The sequence below is a fragment of the Calidris pugnax genome, unplaced genomic scaffold (genome assembly GCF_001431845.1).
Source record: "Calidris pugnax isolate Ruff unplaced genomic scaffold, ASM143184v1 scaffold13, whole genome shotgun sequence".
Lineage (NCBI taxonomy): Eukaryota > Metazoa > Chordata > Aves > Charadriiformes > Scolopacidae > Calidris > Calidris pugnax.
The window spans coordinates 18405186-18430324 of NW_015090810.1; the positions used below are offsets into that span (position 1 = coordinate 18405186).

At 39.6% G+C, this 25139-nt stretch overlaps 1 protein-coding gene across 6 annotated transcripts in view; it reads left to right on the forward strand.

Moving 5' to 3' along the window:
- The first annotated feature begins 1081 nt into the window (after positions 1 to 1081).
- PPP4R1 (protein phosphatase 4 regulatory subunit 1) overlaps positions 1082 to 25139 on the forward strand; it is a 63160-nt gene continuing 39102 nt past the window's right edge. The window contains exons 1-3 of one of the 6 annotated variants that reach the window (XM_014938701.1): positions 1082 to 1183; positions 16052 to 16136; positions 24845 to 24951. In XM_014938701.1, coding sequence (XP_014794187.1) covers positions 16078 to 16136; positions 24845 to 24951 — 166 coding nt within the window. In that variant the 5' untranslated portion in view covers positions 1082 to 1183; positions 16052 to 16077. Of the gene's footprint in view, positions 1184 to 7520; positions 7587 to 9253; positions 9276 to 16000; positions 16137 to 23284; positions 23328 to 24844; positions 24952 to 25139 lie in introns of those variants that run through there. The other 5 variants (XM_014938699.1, XM_014938700.1, XM_014938698.1 and 2 more) reach the window with 5 other exon arrangements.

Consider the following 25139-nt stretch of genomic DNA (forward strand, 5'->3'; position numbering starts at 1 on the left):
GGACCTCCTTCCCTCTGGAAGCGACCCTCATCCAGCCCAAGGGGAGGAGGACCCTCGCGGGATCCCCGTCTCCGCGGGTGACCCGAAACGGGAGCCTTTCCGGGCAGGGCCGGGAGCGCGCCGGGGCCTCGCCTCAGCCCCGCTGCCCTTCCCCGCCCCACGGCGGGCGGCAGGAGGAGCCCGAGCCCCGAGATGGCGGCGGAGGCGGGGTGGTGAGGGGGAGCGGCGAGCCCAGGTGAGCGGTCCGTGCCCTGGCGGTCACCGGCCCCACCGCCGGCGGGCAGGGCCAGGCCGGGCCGGACCGGGCGGCTCCGGGTGTGAGTCAGAGCGAGGGGCGGGGAGGCGCGGCCGCCTGTGCGAGCGAGAGAACGAGCGCGGCTCCGTCGGGCGGAGGCGGGGGCAGCGTGTCCGGCCCAGACCCCTCCTCCTCCCGCCTCCCTCCGCCCGCCCGTTCCTCCCTCCCTCCCTCCCTCCCTCCCAGCGCGACTCTCCCGGGGACGCGGGGAGACGCCGCCGGGCCTGGGGCCTGGACCGCGCGGGGCCTGCCGCCCGCACCCGCCGCCCTCCTCTTCGCCGCTCGCCCGCGAGTTCAATGTAGCCGGGCGCCCCGCGGGGGCTGCAGCAAGATGGCGGGTAGGTAGCGCCCCCCTCCCCCTTTTCCGCACACGCCGCCTCCCCGGTGAGGCGCCAGCCCTCCTCTTCCCCCCCTCTCCTCCTCTTCCTCCTCCTCTTTTCCCCTTGCCCCGGCTTCGGAAGCGCTTCCCGCCGTTGCCCGGCTCGGAGCGCGGGGGGTTGCGGGGTCAGGTCGTGGAAAGGGGCGGGGGGGGGGGGGGGGGCGCGCCCCCCCTCCGGGGGGGGGTATGGGGTTTGCGGGGGCCGATCCCTCCCAGCGAAGGGCAAAGGGAGAGTCCGGCCCCGGCACAGATCCCGCCGCAGATAAAGCGCTCGGCTTAGGAATGGGTCACCTCTCGCCGTCCCCAACCCTAATCCCCTGCGAGCCCCCCCAGAGCACAGCCCCTCCTTGGGAAGGGGCACCCGGGGGGGGCAGAGGTGTGCACCCCAAATTCCCCCCAGCCTGAGGGCCGCCTGAGGGGAGCCGTCCCCTCACGGCCTGGGCACCGGGGTGGGCGGGGGACGGACGCCTCCGGGGAGGAGAAACCTGCCGGCTCGGAGGTTGCAGCGTGTGGGTTGCTCGTTCTTTTCATATCTATACGTTTCTATGTATTTTTTTTGTTGTTGTCCCCCCCTTCCTTTCTCCTCCTCCCCCTCCCCTCCCCAGGCCCCCTCTTCCCGACCTTGCTGGAGAGATGTGTGGAAAAGAGTTAATGTCAGGGTACAAATTGCAGAATGTGGTGGCTTGTGGTGCAAAATCACTAACTCAGGGGTATATGCCGCCTGGCTGGGCAGACTGTGAGAAGGTTGCTCAGGTGAGAAGGCGTCCGTTGCCGATGTCAGTACCAAGGGAGCTTCTTGCAAAGCGGAGGAGGATAAATTTTTAGGCGGAAAGTGAGAAATGGAGGTGGCTGGTGAGGCAGGCGTCTGCCTCGCAGTCTGCCGTGGGCGTGCGGACCCTTGTCGCTGTCTGAAGGTATTTTGTCTGATGTGCAGTCTGCACAGCGAGCTGCTCACCAGGACTAGATTGCAGGAGAAAAAGCTGTAATATTATGTCTTACGTTTTTAGGGGAGTGCTATTTTAACTTTTCAGAATTTACTGTAAGCCTTTTACATCTTCCTCAGTTTTGTGATCTGACATCTAAAAGGCTTTTATCATGTGTTGTCTTGCACAAAGAGGGAGCCTTTCTCTAGGCTTTTTTTTTTTTTCAATTCTGCCTGCTTGAAATTCAGATTGATAGTATAGCTGTTTGAAAACTTTATGTGATCACAAGACAGCTTTCTCAGAAGTAACACACTTTTTTTTTTTAATTATCAAAAGTGTGGTCTTAAATTTCCATATAGATCATCATTTTTTCTTGACAGGAGTTGAAGCAAGATATGAGTTTAGTCATTGCAGAGATGATTCTGAAGCCGTGGGTTTCTGGTGATGGTTTGAATGTTATGGTCTTGTCTTTAAAGCATAATATATGTGTGGAGATATGACTCAATCCAGATGAGAGCATCCTGAAGGCAGGAGCCATACTAAGAATTTGAAACCTCATTAAAAATTACTGAGAATTTGATGGAAGTAGATAAAAGTGAATAGCTCAATACTTATACATATTATTTTAAGAGGGAAAAAAAAACAGGAATCTGTATGAATCAGTGTTTGCTGTCTGGACATAGTTCAGTCACATGATGTCTTTTATGGTTCTGAATTTGATGTGGTTTTGTTCTTGTGAGGTGGATTTGAGTTAAAGAAAAATAATACAGACCAAGCAGACTACTTATCTGGTAAAAAGCCAAGGTTTCTTGTACATTGGTATTTCTTTGAAATAACCATGTTTTCTACCCATGTACAAGAAGTCTTATGCAATTTACGAAAGCGTTGCCAGTTGATGCATTGTTTGGGATTACATTTCATGGTTGCACATATGAAACAGACAATGTCAAAAAAAGACAGACACAATTTTTGCCTGGCTGTGCCATGCCTGAACCCCACCTTACAGTACCTCTGTATTGTAAATATTACAAATATTTACAGTTCTTGTGAGCAGTAGAGCTAGACACTGGTTTAGAGGTATATTCCTGGAGCAGTAATGCAGTTCTGAGAAGCTGGAAGTGCTGGCAGCTTTTATGCATGTGTGATTCTGCCAGCTGTGGTCTTGCTATTAAATGTGCTAAGCTATAGTTAAGGACAAACAAGGAAAAAGGTGTGCGGGCATACTTCTAGTCCTGCTGGTGTAATTTAGGAGGAGAAATTGGGTAAATGTAAAATAATATGAATTATAAGTCTGAGATAAGATCAATTGTTTGGCTATTTTGAAAAGTGAACTAAGTAGTTTTTGATAAATCTTTGGGCCTTTAATTGGTGGTGGTAGCAAAACATCAAGTGGTAGCAAAACATCTATAAGGTATGCTGGAGAAACCAGCAGTGATTGAGACTAGGTGTATGTGTACAGATCTGGATTGAACATCTGAAACTCGGTCTCTGATTAGGCGTATGGTTTAGGACATTTTGCTAGATTAGGTGTTCCTTTACAGCTCCTCAGTGAGTCTAGGTTTGATTCTGAATCACAAAAATGTGCTTTTTAAAATAATGATAATTTACAATGTGATTCACCATTTTCTAATACAATAAAAGTACAAAAGAAAATGAAAGAATCATTAAGGTGACTAATAGATATCTTTTATTGGTCATGCTCTAAAGCAGTAGGAGAAAATCTTGGAGTTGGGCAAACAACAATGCACAGTTGCTGCTAAAAGTAATGAACCAAGCATCTATATCTTTTTAGATGAGCAAAACTAAGAATAGCTGTTGTATGGTTGTTGTCTTTAAGGTCTCTGTAATTAAGTATTTTACTGGAAAGCTGGAGTTTAACCAACAACTTGTACAACTGTACAATTTGTGCCTCTCCTCATTCCTTGTGCTCACTCATTGGAAGCTAATTGAACTGAAATATAAAATGGTAAATTATTATGTCTTTGGAGTACTGTTTTCATAGTTGCTTGTAAAACAAAGTTTACCTTTTCCCAAAGAGAACTTTTGGTAAATATTTAGGTTAAATGTAGCATTCCTAGATTTCAACAGAGAATAGTAAATCTGCTTTTAGAATAGTGGGGGACCTTCAGAATATATGCTGTGGAAGGCATCTATTTAAAAATTGCCTTTTGTTTATTTGTTTAAGAGGTCAGAGATTAAACAGGAGCTTTTATAAGAAAGGCTTTTAGAGAGTAGTTGATAAACCAGCTGGATTGACTTTTAAATAATTAATTTCGGCTTTGGTTTGCATTTCTATTTTGAAAGCTTCATATTATTTTCTGCTCTTGGTTGCTTGGTAACCGCTGGAAAGCTCTGATTTTTTTTAATTTTTTTTTTTTTCAGGTGAATGCATACTTTACACCTGATAGTACATTACACAGATGATTGCTTTAAGTAGTTACATAGCTTGGCATGTGGTATTCCAGTACTTTAATTTTAGTCAATATTTTCCTTCTGTAGAGGTAGCTCCTGATGTCAGAGGCTATGATTTCCTGAAGAAATTCTGGCTCTCCCATATTCAGCCAGCAGTTTTTCTTTGTTTGGTAGTTTGAAGTAGAAATAAGTAAGTAAGTAAAAAAAAAAAAAAATCACTGAATGTATGTGGCTGAACATATATAAGGTTATAAAAGAGATTTCATTCCTAAATGCAAGTTCTTATTGTGAAGTGCAACTTTGTTACTGACTCTAATCCCCCAAATGAGCAGCATATCCTTGCATTTCATCTGTGTGAAGGTGAATTTAATGAGAATCCTTGCATGATATCCGTTAAGACAAAAAAAAAACAAAACCCACCCTATAGACAGTAGGGTGAAAATTCAAAGTGGAAGCCTGCAGAAGACTCTTCATCCCATTTGGCCACTATAATGTGTCAGAATTAAGGTAGTGGTCAGCTGGACAGTTACTCATAATGCTACTTGGTCTATTGGCTTCTTTGGTATTTTGTCTAAAATCTTGCACAGTGCATGAAAAGAAGTCAGGGAAAATTTGTCTATTGTTCAAATCTTTGTGCATACAAAATCAAAATAGAATAACATAGCTGTTAAGCTAAGTATCGGTGTCAGCTGGACAGTTACTCATAATGCTACTTGGTCTATTGGCTTCTTTGGTATTTTGTCTAAAATCTTGCACAGTGTATGAAAAGAAGTCAGGGAAAATTTGTCTATTGTTCAAATCTTTGTGCATACAAAATCAAAATAGAATAACATAGCTGTTAAGCTAAGTATAAAACAAAATAATCAACAAAAATGCTTCAAAAGCAAACATGGTGGCTGTAGAATTCTACATTTCTGATGATAAATAAAGTGTTCTTTTTGACTCTTCTTAGATAGTTTGTGTTCCACACCCCTTCATCCCCCTGGATGTTTTAGAAAACAGTACAGATAGATACAATCAAATGTACCGTGATGCTGACTTCTTTCAGTGTGTCCATTGATGTGTGCAGGATGAGTATTCTGAAAAATAGAGCCATCTGTAATTAGAATTCAGATTGTTAAAGAAGATGGCTTTATTTAACTTGGGGTTTTAATTGTGATTTAAATCGGTATAGAAAAGAAATTTTGATCTAATAAATGGTTTTAATACTACTTTGCCTTTGTGTTTTTTGAAAAAATATTTATTGTTGGTAACTGGCAGCTGAATTTACATACAACTTTTGGACTTGATAGTTGCAAGTGCTATTTATGTGCTTTGGTGGTTAGTAGCTTAACATTCAGATTCTGAAGCTTTACCTTTTATGTTGGAAAATAGTGAGTGATAGTATTCAGATGTTTTAACTAAAAATGCAGAAAATAATATTTTAATAGCTAAGCATAATTTATACAGTTCTAGTTTGAACTGTTAAGTGAGTTTTTGTAGATACTTATATACACAGCTGTATGTAAACTTGTTTTTCTTAGCATAAAAGTTTAACAGATTTAACAATAAGATAGTTTTTACAATTAGTAAATCTAGTGTTACTGGTTGGATTTTACTAATGGATCAAACAGTTACAAAGATTAAAAAAAAAGCAGTGGCTATAATGTAATATACCTCTGGTTTTCGTATTGAGTTCTGTCCTCCCTTTCCAATCAATGAAAAAGGTCTTTCTAGCCTCCCCCCAGTGGGCTTCTCAACTGTGAGCGAGCCAGTTATTCAGCTGAGCTGAACAAAACACTCTTTGTGCATCTGCAGGTGTCAAAAAGCTGGTTTATCTTTGATGATACGTTCCTATTCCAGGTGATCAACAAATCATCTAGCATTAACAGTGGGCTCGTGTTGTTTGAATGCTTTTAATTAAATTATTCTTTATGCACAACATGTGTAACACAAAAGTCTCTTCCCAAATAGAAGCTAATTTCAATTTAATTTTTCTTTTAAGTTTTTTTTTTCCTTTTTTCATAACACTTAAATTTAAAAGGTTTTTGGTTGGGGTTTTGGTTTTGTTTTGCTTTAATAAATAAAATCAGTCTGTATTTCCTTGTGGTGAAAAATCACAAGCACAAGCACAGCTTGATGCTGTGTTGTAGTTCTTACTCCCTTGCAGTAAATTATGTTGGGATAACATGCATTCAGTATGTTAAAATTCACCTTACTTTTCCTGCAGCTGTACATAGTAATATCAGAAGCTTTTGTATGGTGGTTCCTTTGTTCCTTTTCCACAGAACAAGAATTAGCAAATTTTATTATGCTGTTAGTTGTCACCTAAAGACTGCAAGTCCAGTCACTAGTATAGCTAAATTTCCAACATAATGTTCAAAAGCTGTGTTGCAGTACTGGCCTTTTGGTCCCGTCAGAGACTTGGCTCTGATGAAAGAACACTGAGAGAATTTGAGTTACTGGGATGGCATTTCAGTAGTCTGCAGTCTTTAATGGCTGCGTTGCAATAAATAATAACAGAAATTGATGTCAGACTTTCTGTTTCAGTTCTCTGGTGTGACTGAGATTCTGTTCTGTTGGGAATCCAATAACCATTTTTTAATGCTAATGAAGCATACTTGTTAAGTCTGTTGTTTCCCCTGAAGATCAGTTTTTATTTCTCCTGACTCTTCACTTTATTTCTTTGTCTTTTAATGTGATGATTTACCCTCATAGAAACTGGGAGACTCAGGTGAATGGCTGTTTCCCCATGGAACTCAGATTTTAGTGGTCTCGGGTGGGTAATGGTTAGTGTCTTTTTCTTGAGCAACCTCTTAGGATCCTAGAGAGAAGGAGATGCTGTGAGAAAAGGGTTGTGCTGCATTTGGTATAGGTTAATGAACCTTCCCCATGCAACTGCACGTGTTTTCTCCATTACACCTAGCAGACATTTGAAGAGCTAATTTTCAAGGCTTTCAGCTTCTCAAGGCCAGTAGCATCATTTCTGATGTGGAAATGTGCTTTCCACGAGCCACCTTTTATGTTCCTGTCTCTGGCAGGAATCCTCAACTAAGGTTGCTAGCTCCTCTTTTTTTTGTTTTTTTTTAATTTTGGTCTTTGTTGTCTTTGTCTCCTGACTTATCTCCTAGAGCTTCAGGTCTTCTCCCTTTCTCTCACACTTTGAGGGGAAAAAAAAACCTCAAATGAAACAAAAAAAACCCAACCGAAAAACAAAAAGGGGAATGCATGAATGAGTCAGGAAAAAGATGGAATTTTTCAGAGTCTTAAGCTTGAGTGAAACCTTGGTGTTAGTGCAGTTGTTTCTGACTGCTGACCTATTGTGGAGGTGGCAGACCGCAGTGTGTTGAAGATAAAGTGCCTCTTTCCTGTGTGTGTCTTTTGCTGCTGAGACTTTCCCTCTGTGTGGGCAGGAAGTTTTCATTGTAAGAGCAGTAGCTGCAAGAGATGACTTGTAACAGTAGCAGAACTGGATGAAAGGATAGCTTCTGCTTTGAGAGCTGGAGTAAAAATTCTGTCTTTGGAAGAGCAAGGCAGGGACAGCTGCCCCTAAAGGAACAGAGAAAGATCATCAGGGCTTCTTTGTCTGCTTTAGAAGGTATAGCATAAGAAAAATTAATATGGCTTTTTCTTGGTTTGTGTGTGGTTCTTTCTGGCAGTAGGGTTTTAAAATCCTGTCTGATGTATAGGTTAAACCAAGTGTCAAAATATGTTTGTGAAGGGTTTGCAACAGCAGAACAGTTGTGCTGAGAGTTGAGACTACTGCTTTGGTGGTGGTGGGTTTACTATTTTTAAGGTAAAGAAAAATGAAAGGCAAATAGTACGATAAATATGCATTATTCTGAAATAATATTTTTAGCTTTTATGGAATCGTAATGTATAAAAATGTCATTCTATATGAGCGCTAATGCAGACTGTTGGGAGTGTTCTGATAAACAAGTCTGCTTAGGTATTTTTTTTGTCTTGTTGCCATAGTGTCTGAACAGTTCCCAAATATTTGAATAGAAGAGAGACCACCTTTTCCTTCCTCTCTAGCCTGCATGAGGAATAGCTTTATTAGTCTGTAGGGATATGTGCTTGTGTGGATTTGCTTGTATGTATGTTTTATTATAGGAAACTATTTTAAATAACATTGAAATTAACACCCATAGCTGTTCTCACTTTTTCATAGAGTGAATCCACTGCATTCTGTACTGCTCAGTCTTCTCCTGTAGACCAGTTTGATACTTTATACTGAGCACAGACAGGAAAAGTGTGGAGAGTTGCAGAAAGGATTTCTCCATCTGAAAGATCAGGAAACATGAGGGCTTGTCCCACAAAGTTTTTGAATGCTGTCAAACAACATCTCAAGAGTGTTGTCTGGGGTTTAAGTGGAGAGAGGAGGATTACAGTTAGGAAGTTTGAAGTGATTTATGTTGCAAAGCCATGTTTTATAGATTATGGATGTACTAATCAGAACTTGCCTTCTCTGCTGCGTGTAGCCCACGTAAGTGTGTTTCAGTTACCGTGGCTGAGCCAATTGGAGTAACTGCACGGTGGAGCAACACTTGATTCAAGTGGAACAGTTGGGTTAATAGCTAATGTGTTATAACTCCTGGTGTCACATCAGCATTGCAAGGCTAGCACGAGCCTTTAGGGTGTTTGAGCTTCAACTGCTCACTTCGTAATGCTCTCCCTTCCATTTAGTCCAAGGGTAAAGCATATGTAGTTTGAACTTGATGGCTTTTTGTTTATGAAATACCTATTTAGGGGGAGAACTTAAGCATGGCTCCAGGCGCAGTGAATGCATGTGTCCTGTCATGGTAGGACCAGGGAGACCATCTTGGTTGAAGAGAAAGTGAAATTCTCTTTGCAGTGCTTTAAAATTTTCAGTCATGGAGGCAATCAAAAAACTCTGTAAGTAGCAGTGCTCTGCAGACAGAGGGTGGATGCCTTTCTGTGACTGCAAGGAACTTCCAGAGGAGAAAGAAGTCACTTAGAGGAACTTCCTGCCTGCACTGGCTGACGCTTGCTTCACTCCAGCCTCATTCCATGATTCTTAATTGTATGCAGTTGTTTGGAATGGGTAGAAGATAGGGACTTAAATAGCAAGGGACTTCAGCACCATGGTGATGGGCGTGACATGCTCCCAACAGGAAATTGGCGGACAAAATATAAACTGTTGATTGTTTTAACTGGTAGCTTGGATGACCTTCTCTTTGTTTCAGTTTCCTCTGGACCAGCTTTTGTTGCAGGTCAGACTTAACCAGGAGAAGGTATATTCAGCTGTTGTACAAATAAATGACTGGTGAGCAAATGAGATGGAACTATTCCTTTGTTTCAGAATAAATCAGGATTTTTAGCGCTGCTTGTGTATGCCTCAAAGAGACAAATTTGTCTGTAGCTGCACCTGTTCTTGTTGCTTAAAGAATTTTGCATCACCCCTTGTTTTCTCTGACATTTGATGAGAAATGCAACTCCTTTTGCATGCTTGATAACTGTTACCTTTTTTTGAAGGCCTTTGCTAAATGAAAATATTCTTAGTCTGTTATGTTTAGTCTAGTGGGTCTTTTAAATTTGCTATACCATACTTGCATAAATTCTGTATGTAAATAGCTGCTGATTTTGATTCTTGCATCTTTCTTTCATCTGCTAAACGATCCCAAGTCTGTACTGAAGCTTTATTTTAAAGGGTTTGCTCTGTGCTTCAAGCTGTTAGCGAGCTCTGCTATCAAAGTCCTACATAAGGGCTAATGCGGTAAGCCTTGCTGTTAGCACAGCAGCTTTGCATCAGAGCTGCTTTGCACTTTCCCCTTCTCATCTTCTTTCTTGCTCTTACCTCTTTCCTCCTCCTCTCCCAGCTCCAAACCCAGTCCCATCAAACTTGGAGTGCAGACAGCAAAGTATGCGTTCAGGTGTGGTCACTTCACCACATTCATAGAAGCTTAAGGCAAACAGTGCTCCACATTTAAATGGGAGTGGGAGAGACAGAGAAGGGGAAGTGTGGTTCTTATTCCCGCTAATATGGTGGATGGAGTAAGGTAAATCTAAGATTATCACTTGCAGATTCCTTTTATGCTTTTTTTCACCTGTTTTGTAATGTTGCATAATAAAATCACACAGTGGTCAAACTTGCATTTTTCTCTGAAAACATTTGCAATATCAGGGTAAACTCGTGGCATCCCGCTTGCATTTTCAGTCTCAGACAACAGAAGGAGAACAGAGATTAAAGTGTATCTTGGAAAAATCAGCTCCCACTCTCTGACAATGGGACCTGTGATAATCTGTGAGCGATACCTGGATGTGGTAGGCAAGATGGTGGAACTCAGCATTACAAAGGCATTTTTTAATATTTGTGTAACTGTCATGGCAGTAGGTCTTGGTTAATCTTACTGAAGCAGTGCAATAAATTTGCGGTAGCAGATGAAGCTGAAATAGCACAACTGACGCTTTGGTGTGTGATGTCACTCCGGAACTGGAGCTGTAATGTAGTGCACTATGAAAGGGTAAGAGAAACGAGTTCCTAACTGTGGACAAATATAGATGTTCAGCTTCATGCTCATGCTGAGGTAGATTTTTCTTTGCAGAACATAAAGTTGCAAAACAATACTTCTCATGGAAAATGAGATGGAAAGGAGTGCATTTACAATATTGAAAGGCTGAGAACACTACTTGTGTTCTGCAGAAATCTGAATGTAAGGTGAATTTATTCTTTCCTAGCATAGAGGATGGTGACTTAGAATGAAACTTGCTGCTATTATTTTGTGATTATGGTATCAAGTGTTTGGGCTTGTAGGGCTACTATTTCTGTTTTACAATTAAACAGAAAAATTGCTGGCTTGAACAGCAAAGCAGAACTAAGTCCTTTCTGCATATAAGTGCTGTATTAATCTGAGAACACTTACAGACCTAGACTGTAGCAAATAGTCTGTACTACAGCTGAATAAAAATTAGTCCATTTTATTAGATATATCTGTAGCAACTGCCGTAGAGACTTATTAACAAATCTTGAGAATGCTTTGGGAATGCAAAAGATTAAATGAGGGAACTGTAATATTAGTTGGAAATAATCAAATTTTTAAAATTTTTTGTTGCTCAGCTTTGAGAAATGAAAATTGCTCATTTTTAGAATACCTTCTAGTCTTCTTGTTACTGAGTTTTCGTGTCAAAATGAGGGAGGATGTGTTTCTGCCGTGAAGCCTATAGCAGATATAGAGGAACAAAAAGAATACATACAGACCTTGCTACTGAACAGTGTATGGCAAAGAGTTCACGCATTAAGAAATAAAAGAAAAATAGTAATCATTTTTTGAAACATACTCTTGTACACCTGTCTGTAAAAGACACAATATGATCAAGATCTTTGTGAAAGATACTACGAAGATGAGATATGTATTAGAAAAATCTTGCTTTAAAATTGGCATATAGACTATGGTTTTTAGGGGACTGAGTTTTAAATAGACTTATGTTTTGTTGTTGTATGCTCAGCCAAGCTTGTCAGTGGTCGACTAAGCACCTGTAAACTTAGTCTGTCACAGTGAGATTGCTGTACGGTTCATGTTAGTTAGTAATTGTGGTAAGCAGTTGTATGAAAACAGCCATGAAACAGAGGAGAACTTATGGGAAACAGGAGAACTTAGAGCGGGTGATAATATATTCTTGATCTAATATGGACCAGATGCGCAATAGATAGACAAGCCTGAACAACATATACAAAAACCAGTCAAACAAATGATTGGACAGGAAAATGAAGGTACAGAAGCTACTTGTGTCATGCAACAGGTCAGTGACAGTTCAGTGGTTATCTTGTTGTGCAGTGCTGCTTTGTGTTTGGTGGTAGTAGTGTGGAGTTTTGAAGAGACGTTTACAAACTACTTTGTCTAGATAAATTCACGCATTTATTCATTTTGATCTGCCTTGGTCCTTATGTGGACAGGAAATAGGTACATTGTGGTTGCTTTTCACGCTGTTTTCCAATTATCGTTCCTCCTCCCATCACCACTAGTGACTTTAAAGTGCTGGGATAGGGGTTTTTTAATAGAAACTTCTGATTTCTTAGCTCTAATTATTTGCATGTTGGTGTGAACATGTAAGACCAGATTAAAAGGTACTTAGGCCCTGAACTGCCACTAGTTTTCAGTAGTATCTTTTAGCTTAGATGCCTTCTGAGCATTCAGTCTGGACTTATTTGTACTGGTTTGAAAACGTGAAGAATTTTAACTAACCCAGCCAAAACCAGTACACTTGTGTTCAAGGCTGTTTTTTGTATTTGTAAAGTTTCAAAAGTGATAAAAGTTGGGTGGAAAGCGGAGGAGGGCTTAAGAGGAAATACTCAGTTAACAGCCTTTTGGATAGCTTTGTTGGAATAACCTTCCAAGTGTAGGGAATATCAAAGTGACTTGGTTTATCGAATAATGTGAAGTATGCTCTTTATGCATTTTTAGATGAGGAGTGGTTAGATTGTTGATGAATCATATTTGGGGCAAGTTAAAGACAAACATCCACTTGAGGGGCTTTGTTAGAATGGGAATTCTACTGGGCTGATGCCTCTTTTCACTTGGATTGGTGTGCTGATGTTGAAAGTGAAAATGAATGTCTAAGACAGCTGTAACAGTACTTTAAAAGAACTTTATACTGTTCATGTACGGATTGGTTTATTTTTATTGCCTCTCTCTTCCCTGTTAGTGTTGCGTTTATCAGGATGCTGCCGTTTAGATGATCTTTCTTGTGACTATGAGGTGAGATGCTGGAATTACTTAATGTTGTTCAGCATCAGTAACAGAAGCACATTAAGCCCAATGTAGTACTAAATTTATAGTGCACAAACACAGCAGAGTCAAAGCCACACACCTCGCTTTCTGTTTGAACTAATAGGAGACATCAAACAGGTAAATTGTAAGCAGCTGCTCATATTTTTATCATTGATATTTACATCTGCTATAGAATGGATTTAGCAGTTTGGTTGACTTAACTGGTTTCACAAGGCAAAAATTAACAGAACATTCAGTTCACTAAATGAAAGGCATCAGACATCTAGTCAGCTTTGGTGCACGTTTACATGTTGACATATAGAGTGATCAGATGCCATGTTCTGAACCATCTAAGATGACATTACATAGGACCATTCACTGTAGGAGTATTAGGGGAGAATAAACGTGGGGGGGGGGGAAGAGGAAAATGGAACATAAAATTGAGGTTGAGAGGAGAGAAATGGAGAAAGTAAAACTAAAGGTGGTTGATCAGCTTTTTTTTTTAATATTCATATATTTGATTTGATCCTATTTGATAGCTAAATAAAAATAATTATATTGGTGACAGTAGTCATGTTGGTGTTTTGACATAGTGTTGTCAATTCATGCTTTTAAATTTGTAGTATGATCAACAAACTTTAAAATAGGAAAAGAGGACCCTGTCAGAATAAATTTCACTGAGTATTAAAGTGGTGGTTTTTTATTCCCCAGTTGATTATGTCTCTATTAATTTAAGATACGTAGTTTAAAAACCGATCTGAATACAGTGGTTTAGTTCCCTAGTGAAGGGCGCAATTATAATTATACAACATCCCCCAAAACTATTGCAAATCACTTCCTGGAATTATTTGCATCTGTGTAACTTCTCATGCGTGGATGCTGCAGAATGTGTTTGCTTCAAAGTATGTATTGAATCAGCCCTCCGACAGTAGGAGCTTGCATACCATAAAATGTTCTGTGAGGAGCAGCTGAGGACTTTGGGTTTTTCTAGTTTGGAGAAAAGGATGCTGAGGGGCGGCCTCATTGCTCCCTACAGCTTCCTGAGGAGTCCCCTCCTCAGAGGAGAAGGAGGCGCTGAGCTCTTCTCTCTGGGATGCAGTGATAGGACATGTAGGTATAGTTCAAAGCTGTGCTGGGAGGTTTAGACTGGATGTTAGGAAGTGTTTCTTCATGGAGAGGGTGGTCCTAGAGAGGTGGTCAATGCCCTAAGCCTGTCAGTGTTTAAGAGGCATTTGGACAGTACCCTTAATAACAGCCTTTAACTTTTCGTCAGCCTTGAATTGGTTAGGCAGTTGGAGTAGATGATCATTGTAGGTCTCTTCAACTGAAATATTCTGTTCCAAAAAGACTAGTCTTTGAGAAAGGTGCATGGCATAACTTTAAACACAGGAAAAGCTCTGGTTTTAGTTTTATCAGTGGGTTGAATTAAAGGCCTATGAGCCTGTCGAAGGATATAGCTTGTTCCTTGTTAACTTAACCTGGCATAAAATCCTAACTTGCACTGTGAGTGCGTTTTTACCTACCCCCACCTTTTCTATGAAAATAAAACCAATTCTTGCAAAAAACCAACCAACCAAAAAAACCCAACTCAACCAAACCCACAAATTCAAACCAAACACAGGTTCAAACAGTTGTGTAAACTTGTGGTTACTACGTGCTTTCCCTTTGTGCTGCAGTAGCTCTCTGCAGCTGACCTTTTTTGAGCTTTCCCTTCCCCTCCCTGCAGTTTGTTATCCTCTGCCTTAGGCATATCTAAGACCACTCCTCTCCCCAGACTGCTCTTCCTTCTATTCTGTCTCGCAGTTCCTAGCATGCTTTCTTCCTTGCATCTATCTCGCGGATTCTTCTTATGTCCTTGATCTTTTCCCATCACTTCTACATTTGATTTCTAGCAAGGATTTCATGTCCTAGCAGCAACTGCAGAATTTCACTGAATTTCACTGAATTTCTAGAGTTGGAAGGGACCATAGAGATCATCTAGTCCAACTCCCCTGCTGAAGCAGGATTGCCTAGAGCTAGAGCATGTTACTCAGGACTGCATCCAGGCGGGTCTTGAAAATCTCCAAAGAAGGGGACTCCACAACCTCCCTGGGCAGCCTGTTCCAGGGTTCCGTCACCCTCCTCCAGGGGTGGGATTTATTTATGACTAATTAAACAATGTCCATTGAGTCTTTACCTAGAAAATGGGAGAATTAGTTTATTGGTAAAGGGATGCTATTAACTCAGCTTAGGTCTAAAAATATTACTCTTGTGGAAAGTTTGGTGTTCTATCTTTTGACATTTGAAATATGTTTGTAAAGAAGTTCAGAAAATTGTGGTTACTTGTGTATTCTGAGTGGTGAAGATAATGATACAATGTCTGATAACCAATTTATATAACATAGTGTAGTTGTATGGAAGGTGAGAGGACAGTAATCTTATTTTCTTTCCTCTATATATTTCATTTTTAAAAAAAATCATTGCTTGACTTCTAGATCGGTCTGTCCTTGTGTCCGACTATTTGCCAGTTTTCAAAAAGCTTTCAGAGAAACTTGGCTAGACAGAATAGTTGTAGCCTACTGTAGTGTTGTATCTTCAGAAGTAATGCAGGTGACCTGGTATAGTTCTCGCAAATAAGTGAATGCATTTGCCATACTAGTAAATAAGTGATTGCATTTGCAGGTTAGGGTGTTCTGGTTCCATGTTGATAAAGGTGTCTGTTTATACAAAGTTCCCTGTTGATGTGCTGATTAATTATTTTGCAGTAGGTGAATTGTGCCTATTTTAGTTGGTAGTCGAATATAGCAACACACATCTAAACTTTTTAACATGCTTAACTTAGGTTTTTCTATTTTTAAAAATCACCTTTTTTTTTGTTTTGTTAGGTGATGTATTAATTCTTTATCTCTGGGCTAATTGCTCCTATGATTTCAGTCTATGCATCTTCAAAAAGCTGACTTTAGAATTAGCTAAAAGTCGTTTGCTTAATAAAAATATAAGGTATAAAGGTACTGTTTGTCAGCTAAAAATATCGTGAACCTTGGATGTTTCGTGAAACATCATCTTTGGGAATTTAGATAAAATAACTCAAAATCCATTTAGGTCAATTTATATGTAATCAATCACTCTTGTATAGAAAAGCTTTACGGTAATTGGGGAAAGGTAGTGGGCATGATATAGCGCAGTTAGTAAATATGTTGTCAGTGGGACCTTGCCTGGACTTCTGTATTTCAGGCCAGCAACAGACATCATTTTAGTGTTAAACTACTGTGATTATAAGGAATATTTCTGATGTCTCTGATAGTTGGTGTGGATGACTACAGCTCAGAGTCTGATGTGATTATTATACCTTCAGCCCTGGACTTTGTCTCACAAGATGAAATGTTGACGCCTTTGGGAAAACTGGACAAGTACGCTGCAAGTGAGAACATATTTAACAGGTATGCTTTTTAAATGTCCTGTCTGGCTAATGGTATGCAAACTATTCATCTGATTCAAATCTGACTGAGGTTAATTTGCATGAAATACAAATAGTTTAAAAACCCAATAACTTTACAAAATTCTTCAATTTCAACTCCACTTCTTGTGTGCTGATATTCCTTCTACTTACAGAGAGCAAACTATTAGTGATTACAGAAGAACATTTGCTTACCTTTTAAGCAGCTGTAGCTCAGGACTTCCTGAGCTTTTTCAATAATTGCACCACATCCTTTTAGTTTTTTATGTGGATGCTAACATTACTGTTGATACAGGACTAGAAGATAATAGTAAACTATCCATAACTATGTGTGGAAAGTGACTTTAAGAAAATACTTCACAAAAGGTCAGGGGAGGATAATGAACAGCGCTGCAGACTGCCAGAGGAATCCAAGAAGTGTTCTGCAGGATCATCTCATCCATACTTTACTGTTTTTTAAGTATTGCTGCTTCTGGTTATTGAAAACTAAAAACTGCTGAAAAGAAAGGCTTATCCAGTTAATACCATGGTTTGCATTTCCCCGCTTTTATTTCTGTAATGCTACTAATCTAGTTTCTTCATTTAAAAGCACAGATACTGTAGCATACTGCAGACAGCTATACATCCCCCACACTGTACCCTGCACAGACACTCTGCAATGGAATGGAGAAATTCAAAGCCAACACTTATTTTAACTGTAACTGCAAACAGTTACAAGACCATAGAAATGTATGAAATATGTTAAGGTTAAGGCTTCCTTATGTTTTATTTTAACGTAGTTTAATATGGGCACCAAGTAAATCTTTAATAAAGCATGTTTGCTTTTATGTTGAATTCTTAGTTCACTAGTATGCGGAAGATAAGTCTATGATCAACCACCCTGTAGGTTAACCTCTTTGTTGTTGTTCTTGGCTTGAGTTCTGCAAGGATTCAGGCCTGTGCTTAACCTTAGTTATGTGAAATATACTTTAAATTCCATACTACGTGTATGACCATCCCTCATGTGGAAGGTTTTCATTCTGATTGATCTGAAGTTAACAATTATACGATGGTTTCTCTTATTATAACCTGCACAAATCTGTTTGCATAAGTCAGTTCCAGAACGCCTGATTTTAAAGTTTTTTGTTTTCCTGGAATCCAAAGTTTGTAGTATTTTATAATTTGAGATGGAATCAGCAATGTGCCAACCAGGAGAGATTTTTTTTTTGTGTGTGTTTGACCTTTTTGTGGGGAGGGAGGGAAGAGGAGCCTTAAGGGCTATAGGTGGCAGTTATGTAATAGAAGCCAGTAGGGCAGAGAACAAACACAGAAACTCAAGTTGTGTGACTTGAGTTCGAAACAAGAATAGTGGTCCTAATATTTTACTTGCCCATTTAAGAGAAAACTCTCTCTGAGTCTCTCAGTATGGATTGCATGGGGCGTGGGGCATGCATAAGCTTGAAATCTTTTTGATGATGCTGTCCAGCTTTATGCATTCTGTGCTTGCCTGTGCTTTTCTGCAGGGGAAGATGGGTGGAGTAACTATAGTTCTCCCTGGGGTATTTTTGTGTTTGCTTGTTTGGTTGGGTTTTTTTTCCTGGTATAAACATGTTTAATCCTAGTTCTCTTTGTCTGTGTTATGTAGCATAAGAAAATATAGGAAATAGCATACGATAGCCATTAGTGATAGTGAGTAACTATTGCAGCCAGTTTATGATGATTCAGCATTAGTCAGTGTCAGGAATAATTGGAGAGGTTTTTGCTAGACAGATGAACTGGAGCATTTTGTAGGGAAAAGATAAGAATAAACAACTTAAATGTAATTTAATTTATGGCTGTTAGTATGGTATAATTGCATCCAATTACTTATATGTAGTTTAACATTATTTTATATTATGATTGAGTTAATAATGTTTCCATTGTTTCTGTGACCTTGAACCTGCATTTGTGTGGAAGCTTTAAATTATAGATGCCCAAGCCCTAGAAACATAATCATTTAAGCCTGGGTAAATTAGGATAAGCTCTGTGTGTGTGTTTTGTTTTTTCTTTAAATGGATGAATTTGCTTTTAGTGTGTGGATTTTTTGGAAAAAAAATCTTTAAATTTCATTTTAAGTATTATTTCTCTTTGCATTTGTTTTTATTATCATTTTCTGTCTGGTTAGTTATCTATATATCATGTAGTCACACATATTTGCAGTGTGTCATTACATTGAATGATTGAAGTGATTTTGTTTTAACAATTACTACAAAAGCGTAGTCTCCTTTGAGTGGATTCCTTGAGCACTCAATATTTCTCAGCTGGTGTATGAAGGCTAAAGCCAGTTGCTCTGAGACTGAAATGGATCTATCTCTGCATCCTAAGACATTTTAGCAGATCAGGCTTGAAACTTGCAAATAGGAATTGCTTCTGTATTTAAATATGTATGATTTTACGACAGGATGAACTGATAAAAAGAGAGTGAGGTAGGGAATCATTTAACAACTTCCCAAATCATGGACGGAGTTGCTGTGTGACAATTTTTGGCGTGTTATGGTTTATATGTTGCTGATCAGCACTGCAGATGCTTAGTTTATGAGAATGAAGGGGAACCTGACAAGTATTACAATAAATAACCACTATTGTATCTGAAAACCAAGGCAAGTGGGACTCTGATTATGGCTTTATTAATAAAGAGGCAGCTTCCAGACTGGATTTGAGATGCATCTCTAGCATATGCCTTAATCCAATATCATATTTCAACAAGATTAGATGCTGAGCAGAAAGCCAAGACCATGGCCCTGAAACACAAGGTCTCCTTGTGTCTGATAGTACTGTTGTGTGTACATGCATGTATGGATGAGGATTCCCTTTTGCTATTTGCTTTAAAAACCAATTGCTGGTACAGGCTGGAACATAGCTTTTGTCTCTTCTCATTTTAAGAATCCTTTGTGGGTTTTCCTAATTTTATTGCTGTTAACTTTCTTCCATTCCTCATTAAGAAGGCTAAGTAGTATAAAACACTCACCAATTGATCTGTTAGAATAGTGAGGCAGTTCCTGAACAACAGTCCCATCCTTCTGATCAGCCTACTTTCTGGGGAATTGTTGTTACCCTTTCTTTTCAAACCAAAGCAGATCTTGGCAGCAGACTCTCATTCATCAGTATGATCGGTCTTGGCTATCGAGACACTATCTACATATCACTGTAGATATTTTTAAGATATCCTCTTGCCATATTGCTCTGTGTTCTGAAGTACTTCTTTGGTATTCCTTTGGGAGAATGCCTAATGTTTTTTAAATAGTTTTTGGTGGTGTTTTTTTTCTTTTTAATACCTTAACTTCAAAATACTCATAGGACAGCATTCAGCAGCAACTGGGGACATATGGGATCTCAAAGAGGGATTAAGATCAGGTGTGTGTACTAACATGCAGTTTATCAGTAGTGCTTTTGCTATCTATAGTGTAGGTGCAAACTTGGCCTACCCAGCATTCTGGACAACTTTGTCTTTTTTGGCTAAAAGATGTGCTCCTCTGACTTCATGATACAGATGTGGTTTCTCTTATGGTCAGTAAAGGTTGCCTTCTTGCTTTCTAGAGTCCAGATGGAAGAGAGATTGGCATAAGAAGGAAGGCTGTACCACATGTGGCAATTAATTATTTTAATGTGGTTATCTGATTCCTGACTCCAACAGTCACAATATAAACCTAGGTTTTACATGTTTGTGGCTATGGAAAATAGTCTAGAAGTTATGGAATGTATGCTTTGTTTCAGGAACTGAGAAATCAGTTTATTTCCAAGGAATTAATGGTAACAGTACATTTTTAAATGTATCAGGGCTATATCGTAAGCCTTTCCAGTTCTCCACTCCCTCTTTTTGAGTCATGTATGTTATTTTACTGTATATTTAAAAAATAGGACTTGCATGCAGAAAGTACCTCCACTGAAACAGAAGAATTTTGTTTTCATTCCTCTGTGCTGTAATGCATATCAAAAACCTCTTAAAACAGTATGCTTGGTGGGAAGTTGAGAATCTTACCAAGACCTTCCTTAACTGTAAGTAATTACCTTGCCTTATTTTCATTTGGGTATGATCAGATTATAACCAACAAGTTAATTGAGGATTTGGTTATCCACAGCTGCAGATTTATTTTTGTCCCCACTCACTTTCCTTCTGTCTATGCAGCCTAACCCAGTGTAAACTTTCTCTTCTTTGAGTTGTCAGTCAAGCACTGATGATAAGGAAATGCTAAACTCATACCAAACCCGCGCAGGTGAAACTACAGTGCCATTCATTCTGACTAGGATGGTTCTCATAATTTTAGGATAAATTAGCTTATTTCTCCTAATCTCTAACTCTCCTTTCCTCCGTTTTCATGTTTCAGTCTTTTGGAGCCCACTGTACATCAAAGAATAAAATTCAGTAAAAATGAAACAAACCTCAAAACACTTTTTTTTTTTTTTTTTTTTGTGCACAAATTTGCAGATATGTGCATACCAAATAAATTAGTTAAATTTCTCTTTCACAATATAGATTGAAAAAATTTACCTTGTAAATTAATCACTTTAATAAGTGATACAAAGCTGAACTATGAAAGGACAGAATTTTCCAAAGCAGGAAGAGAAGTTTTAATGACTTCAACAATACTGAATGTATCTTTGTGTATTAGCCTTTCTTCTTAAGAAGGGTACAAAGATGTTGATTTTGAAATTGGCAGTTCATTCAGAATATCTTCTGAGATTGTTTGGGGAAAACAGTGCCAAGCTAAGTTACTACTACTAATGCTCACTTAAACATGAAATGTCAACAAATCTTGATTTAGAACTTCTGCAAAAAATGGGTGAGAAAAAATTATCTTTTAAAATTTTTTTTCTTTAAACGTATGCTTACTAGCTAAATGCACTCCTTTTGTGGATGAGCTCGTTTAAAGTCTACAGTACAAATTTATTAAAGGGCTAATGATGGTGATTGGTACACAGCAGTTATACCACTTAGAACTCCCAGTATTGATTACAAATAAGGTCAAAGGATTATATAAAACGAGTTTGCATGAGCCAAGCAAAGATTTTTATAGCTCTTCTGGGAGTGTATAATCACAAATTCTAATTATGTCCTTGCATGTAGAGTCTTCAAAATATGTCTCCTGCATGTGAACATAAAGGCAAGGTGTTAGTAATCTATCCCCTTTTTATCCTGCTAATTGCCCTGAAGTGTGCCTACAAGTTACCCTAACTATTGTTTTTTCTACCGTTGGACATGCTTTCCCCATGCATGCTCATGAAAACTTGAACTTTGCTAATTATCCTCCATTTGTGCACATAATAGCTGAAGCACTTGTACTGTATGCTGCATTCCAGCCTTTGACCTCTGCCCTTTCTTTGCCCTGTAAGCTATTTAATGGATCGATAGATGAATTGCTCCTTAGGTGGGGGTGGTATACCAAGGATGAATATGCTGAATAAATAATTTTCTTTGTGAGTTCACAGCTGTAGGGTTATTGGTTTGAAGCTTCACGTGCCAGAGCAGGTAGCAAAAGTCTCTTTGGACGTGGAGGAGATAGGACTGAATGGGCAAAAAGATGCAATTGTTAGTTGTTGCAATGAAGACAACTCTGCTGGCAGTGAGAATGTGTAAAGGTCGAAGTTCTTAGTGGAGCTTGGTATCTCATTAGAGGCAAGCACTGCACAAACACAAGCCAGTGGCAGGAGGGAAATGGCAAGAATCCATTAATCCTAGTCCCACACCGTGCCCTGATAACCAGGAGTAACATATAATAACAGAATGTTTGCCATTAAGATAATTTATATTGCCATCATTAATGTTGGTGGAATCATTTCTGTCACATATGTACTTGAAGGAGTCTGATTCCCTGTTAGAATGCAGTTTAGGGATAATGACATCATGTCTCCATTGAGGAAACCTGCTACTCCTCTTTTTTCCTGTTGCAGGAAGTATCTTCTTGTCTCTTGACCATGAAGCTTGTCTGCCTATTTTTGTTGTTTTGTTTGTGTCTAGACTAGACAGGTTATCCTTCAGAGCTCTTACAATTTCCCAAGTGCTCACCTGGTACTCACTTGGCAAGTTGCTGGGCAAGCTACTGCTTGCCTTATGTTGTACTGCTATGGATTGATAGTTCACTGCAGTTCTCTGTTGAAGGTTTTTTGTAGCTCGACTGCCAGTGCTTGCATGAGAAGAAGATGAGACTCCTAGACAGGGCACCCTGGACCCTTGCTTACCCTCTACTTTCCAGTAAGCAGAGCATGTTAAAGTGTAAGCTTGCAGCAGGGCTCAAGTCATTTTGTATTAGTTGCCTACATGCAAGCTTTCAGCCTGTGGCAAATGCGAGGTAGGTTTAAATTTGTGTCCTAGGTTTGCGCCTTGGAGGCAGAAGAAGAATTTCAGCAGATTGTTGGGCATAGTGGCAGAACTAGGTCAGAGCCTGTAATGTTTGCAGGATGTGAGTGGACATTATCATCTCCCAGAACACTGGATGGATGAAGTTAAGAGATTATCCTGTCATTATTGGCTGCCTACCCAGTTAGGCTTGCTAAAGTGAGTTTAGCTTGCCCTGTCATCTTTTGTTGTAGTGCTTTTTACCGAAGTTTGGTAAATGTAAAAGCAGATCCATTGATTCCTTTATAAGCCAAAGAGGGAAATACCACCTGGATGCAGGTAGGGGCCATCTTATGCCTTTGGTCCAGGGAAAAAGTTGAATGTCACTTCTTAGCTTTGAGTGGATTTAATAAATACATCGTATCTACTTCAGGTTAGGATTCATTCACATTTTCACTTCTGCCTCTTTAGTATAAGGTTTGTGACCTTCAGCTTACAGGGTGGTTTCTTCTTCATAGCCATCTGTCCAATCCACAGGAACTAGCAAAGGCTTACTGTGGGATCTAGCCACCACGGTTCAGAATACTGTTAAGAAAGCTCTATGAGGAGATGAGTGCCTTCTCAAAACTCCCAGAGTAGTAGGGGGTCATTCCATGGTTCCCAGAAGCCAGATGGGATGTAGTGCTGTTTATTGTGGTTCCTTGCTTGCTGAGACCAACTCAGTGGGTCAGTTGACTTGTTTCTTGCTTTTCAAGATTACATTTAATATCTAGGAGACACATGCATCCAGGCAGGCTGGTTTATGAAATATGCCTCATCTGTTCCTCTTTTCTTTTCAGAGGTGTCCAGCTCTTAAAAAGACCAAGCCAGCTCTGCTTCTAGGTTAGTGTGTCACATAGTCTGTTTCCCTCCACTAGGATTTTGGTAGCTGAACCTCCAACTACATATCAAGATCTTTGCTGAGAGATGTTGCACTTTCAGCAAGTGAGGGAAAGGAAATTTTTTAAAGGCAAACAATTTTTTGCAGTTTGCTTTTTAGGGGATTTTGTTCCTCTGTATATCAAAACAGTTTAGTTTAAGATAGTTCTGCAAATGGCCAGTGTGAAACATTTGAATTATTGATTTTCAGTTTGAGAAAATGGTAATGCCTGTTTGGTTTTGGAAATTCATTAAAATCTACTGCATTTCTCCAATTGCATGGAATTGTAAAGTTTTCAATCTTGCCCTATACACTAGGAATGTAATCATCTGTTTCTTACCAGTTTGTGACCATTGCTCATGTTCACCATTTGTAGTGAACATAATAAAGTTTAGCTATGCTTCTACTCTTGTCTACAGCACTTGTCAGCAGTGCTTATATCTAGGCTACATCTGAAGAGTGTTTCTGTCAGTCAGTTCTGGAAATATCTGGCACTTGACCCTTGCTGCTTCAGCATTTTGATCAATTGCTCTGGGGCAGTACAAGAGCTAGCAGTGTGTTGGACGCTGTTTCTTGGCCCATTCCGCTGTTGGGATAATCCCACTAGCTCTCTGAACTGATGTTCCACCCATATTGTCCAAAAGGAAGGGGGAAAAAAAAGAGATGCCATTTCTGGCTGTTGTTGAGGAGAAGGGTTGATTGTCACACATTGCCAGCTGCATTGTTTAAAAACTGAATGTTTAGGGCTCTCTAGGTAGCTGATGGGTATGGCTTTGTAACACAGGCTGCAACAGAACCGTAGAGGACCAAAACCCAGATTGGACTATATCGTGTCACTGACAGTTTAATCCTTAGAAAAATTGGTCATGCATTAGAAAGAGTAACTGAGTTGGTTCTGACTTGTTTCATATTTTCTTAATGTTTCATTTTTTACTTTGCTTAATGTATGTCCCAGGCACATGTGACTAGTACATTTTATTTTCACAGTATATATCTGTTGTTCTATATAGCATTTGAATGAAGTTTAGCTTCTAAACATCACCATTGATGTGGTATTTTTGTGAATAATTCTGTTTTAAAATGTTCTCACAATAGTGGTGTTGTTTTGGTTTGTATGGAGCAAATTAGGGAATTCAGAGGTAAGGACAAAGGCTGACACTGGCTTCCTAACATTCAGTTTCTGTTTGCCCACTTGGCAGATCATTACAATTTTTTATCTTTGTGGCTGGTTTCCCTTATCCTTGTAAGCCAAAGGGATACTTTTAATGTGTCATTTAAAGTTAACAATTCTTTAGGATTATGACAGGTATCAGAATTAAGAATTCCCAAAGCAGGACTAACTAAATGTACTGAGTTAAAAGTGAATCTATGTAAAATTTTACTGTTTGGTTTAAGAAACTTGCATGATTGCACAACTTTTTGATTTGGCTGTATTTCTGGAGACAAATAATGCTAATTTTTAATCTTTCTTGTAAACTAGGCAAATGGTGGCTCGAACTTTGCTGGACACTTTGAAGGAAGTCAGTGATGATGAGAGAGATTGTATTGCTGTGTTGGAGAGAATCAGCAGATTAGCTGATGATTCAGGTAGGTAGCATTAAATGTTTTACTGGGTTAATGAGGGAAAGTCAGAATTGCTGAACCTGTGTTCAGCACAGGACCAATATGTTCTTCCTCGTCTTCAATATTCAAGCTAGACTTCTGCAAATGCAGTAAAATATTGTAAAATTTCGTTTTTGCTAAATCACACACCACCACCTCCCCCCCCCCCCCCC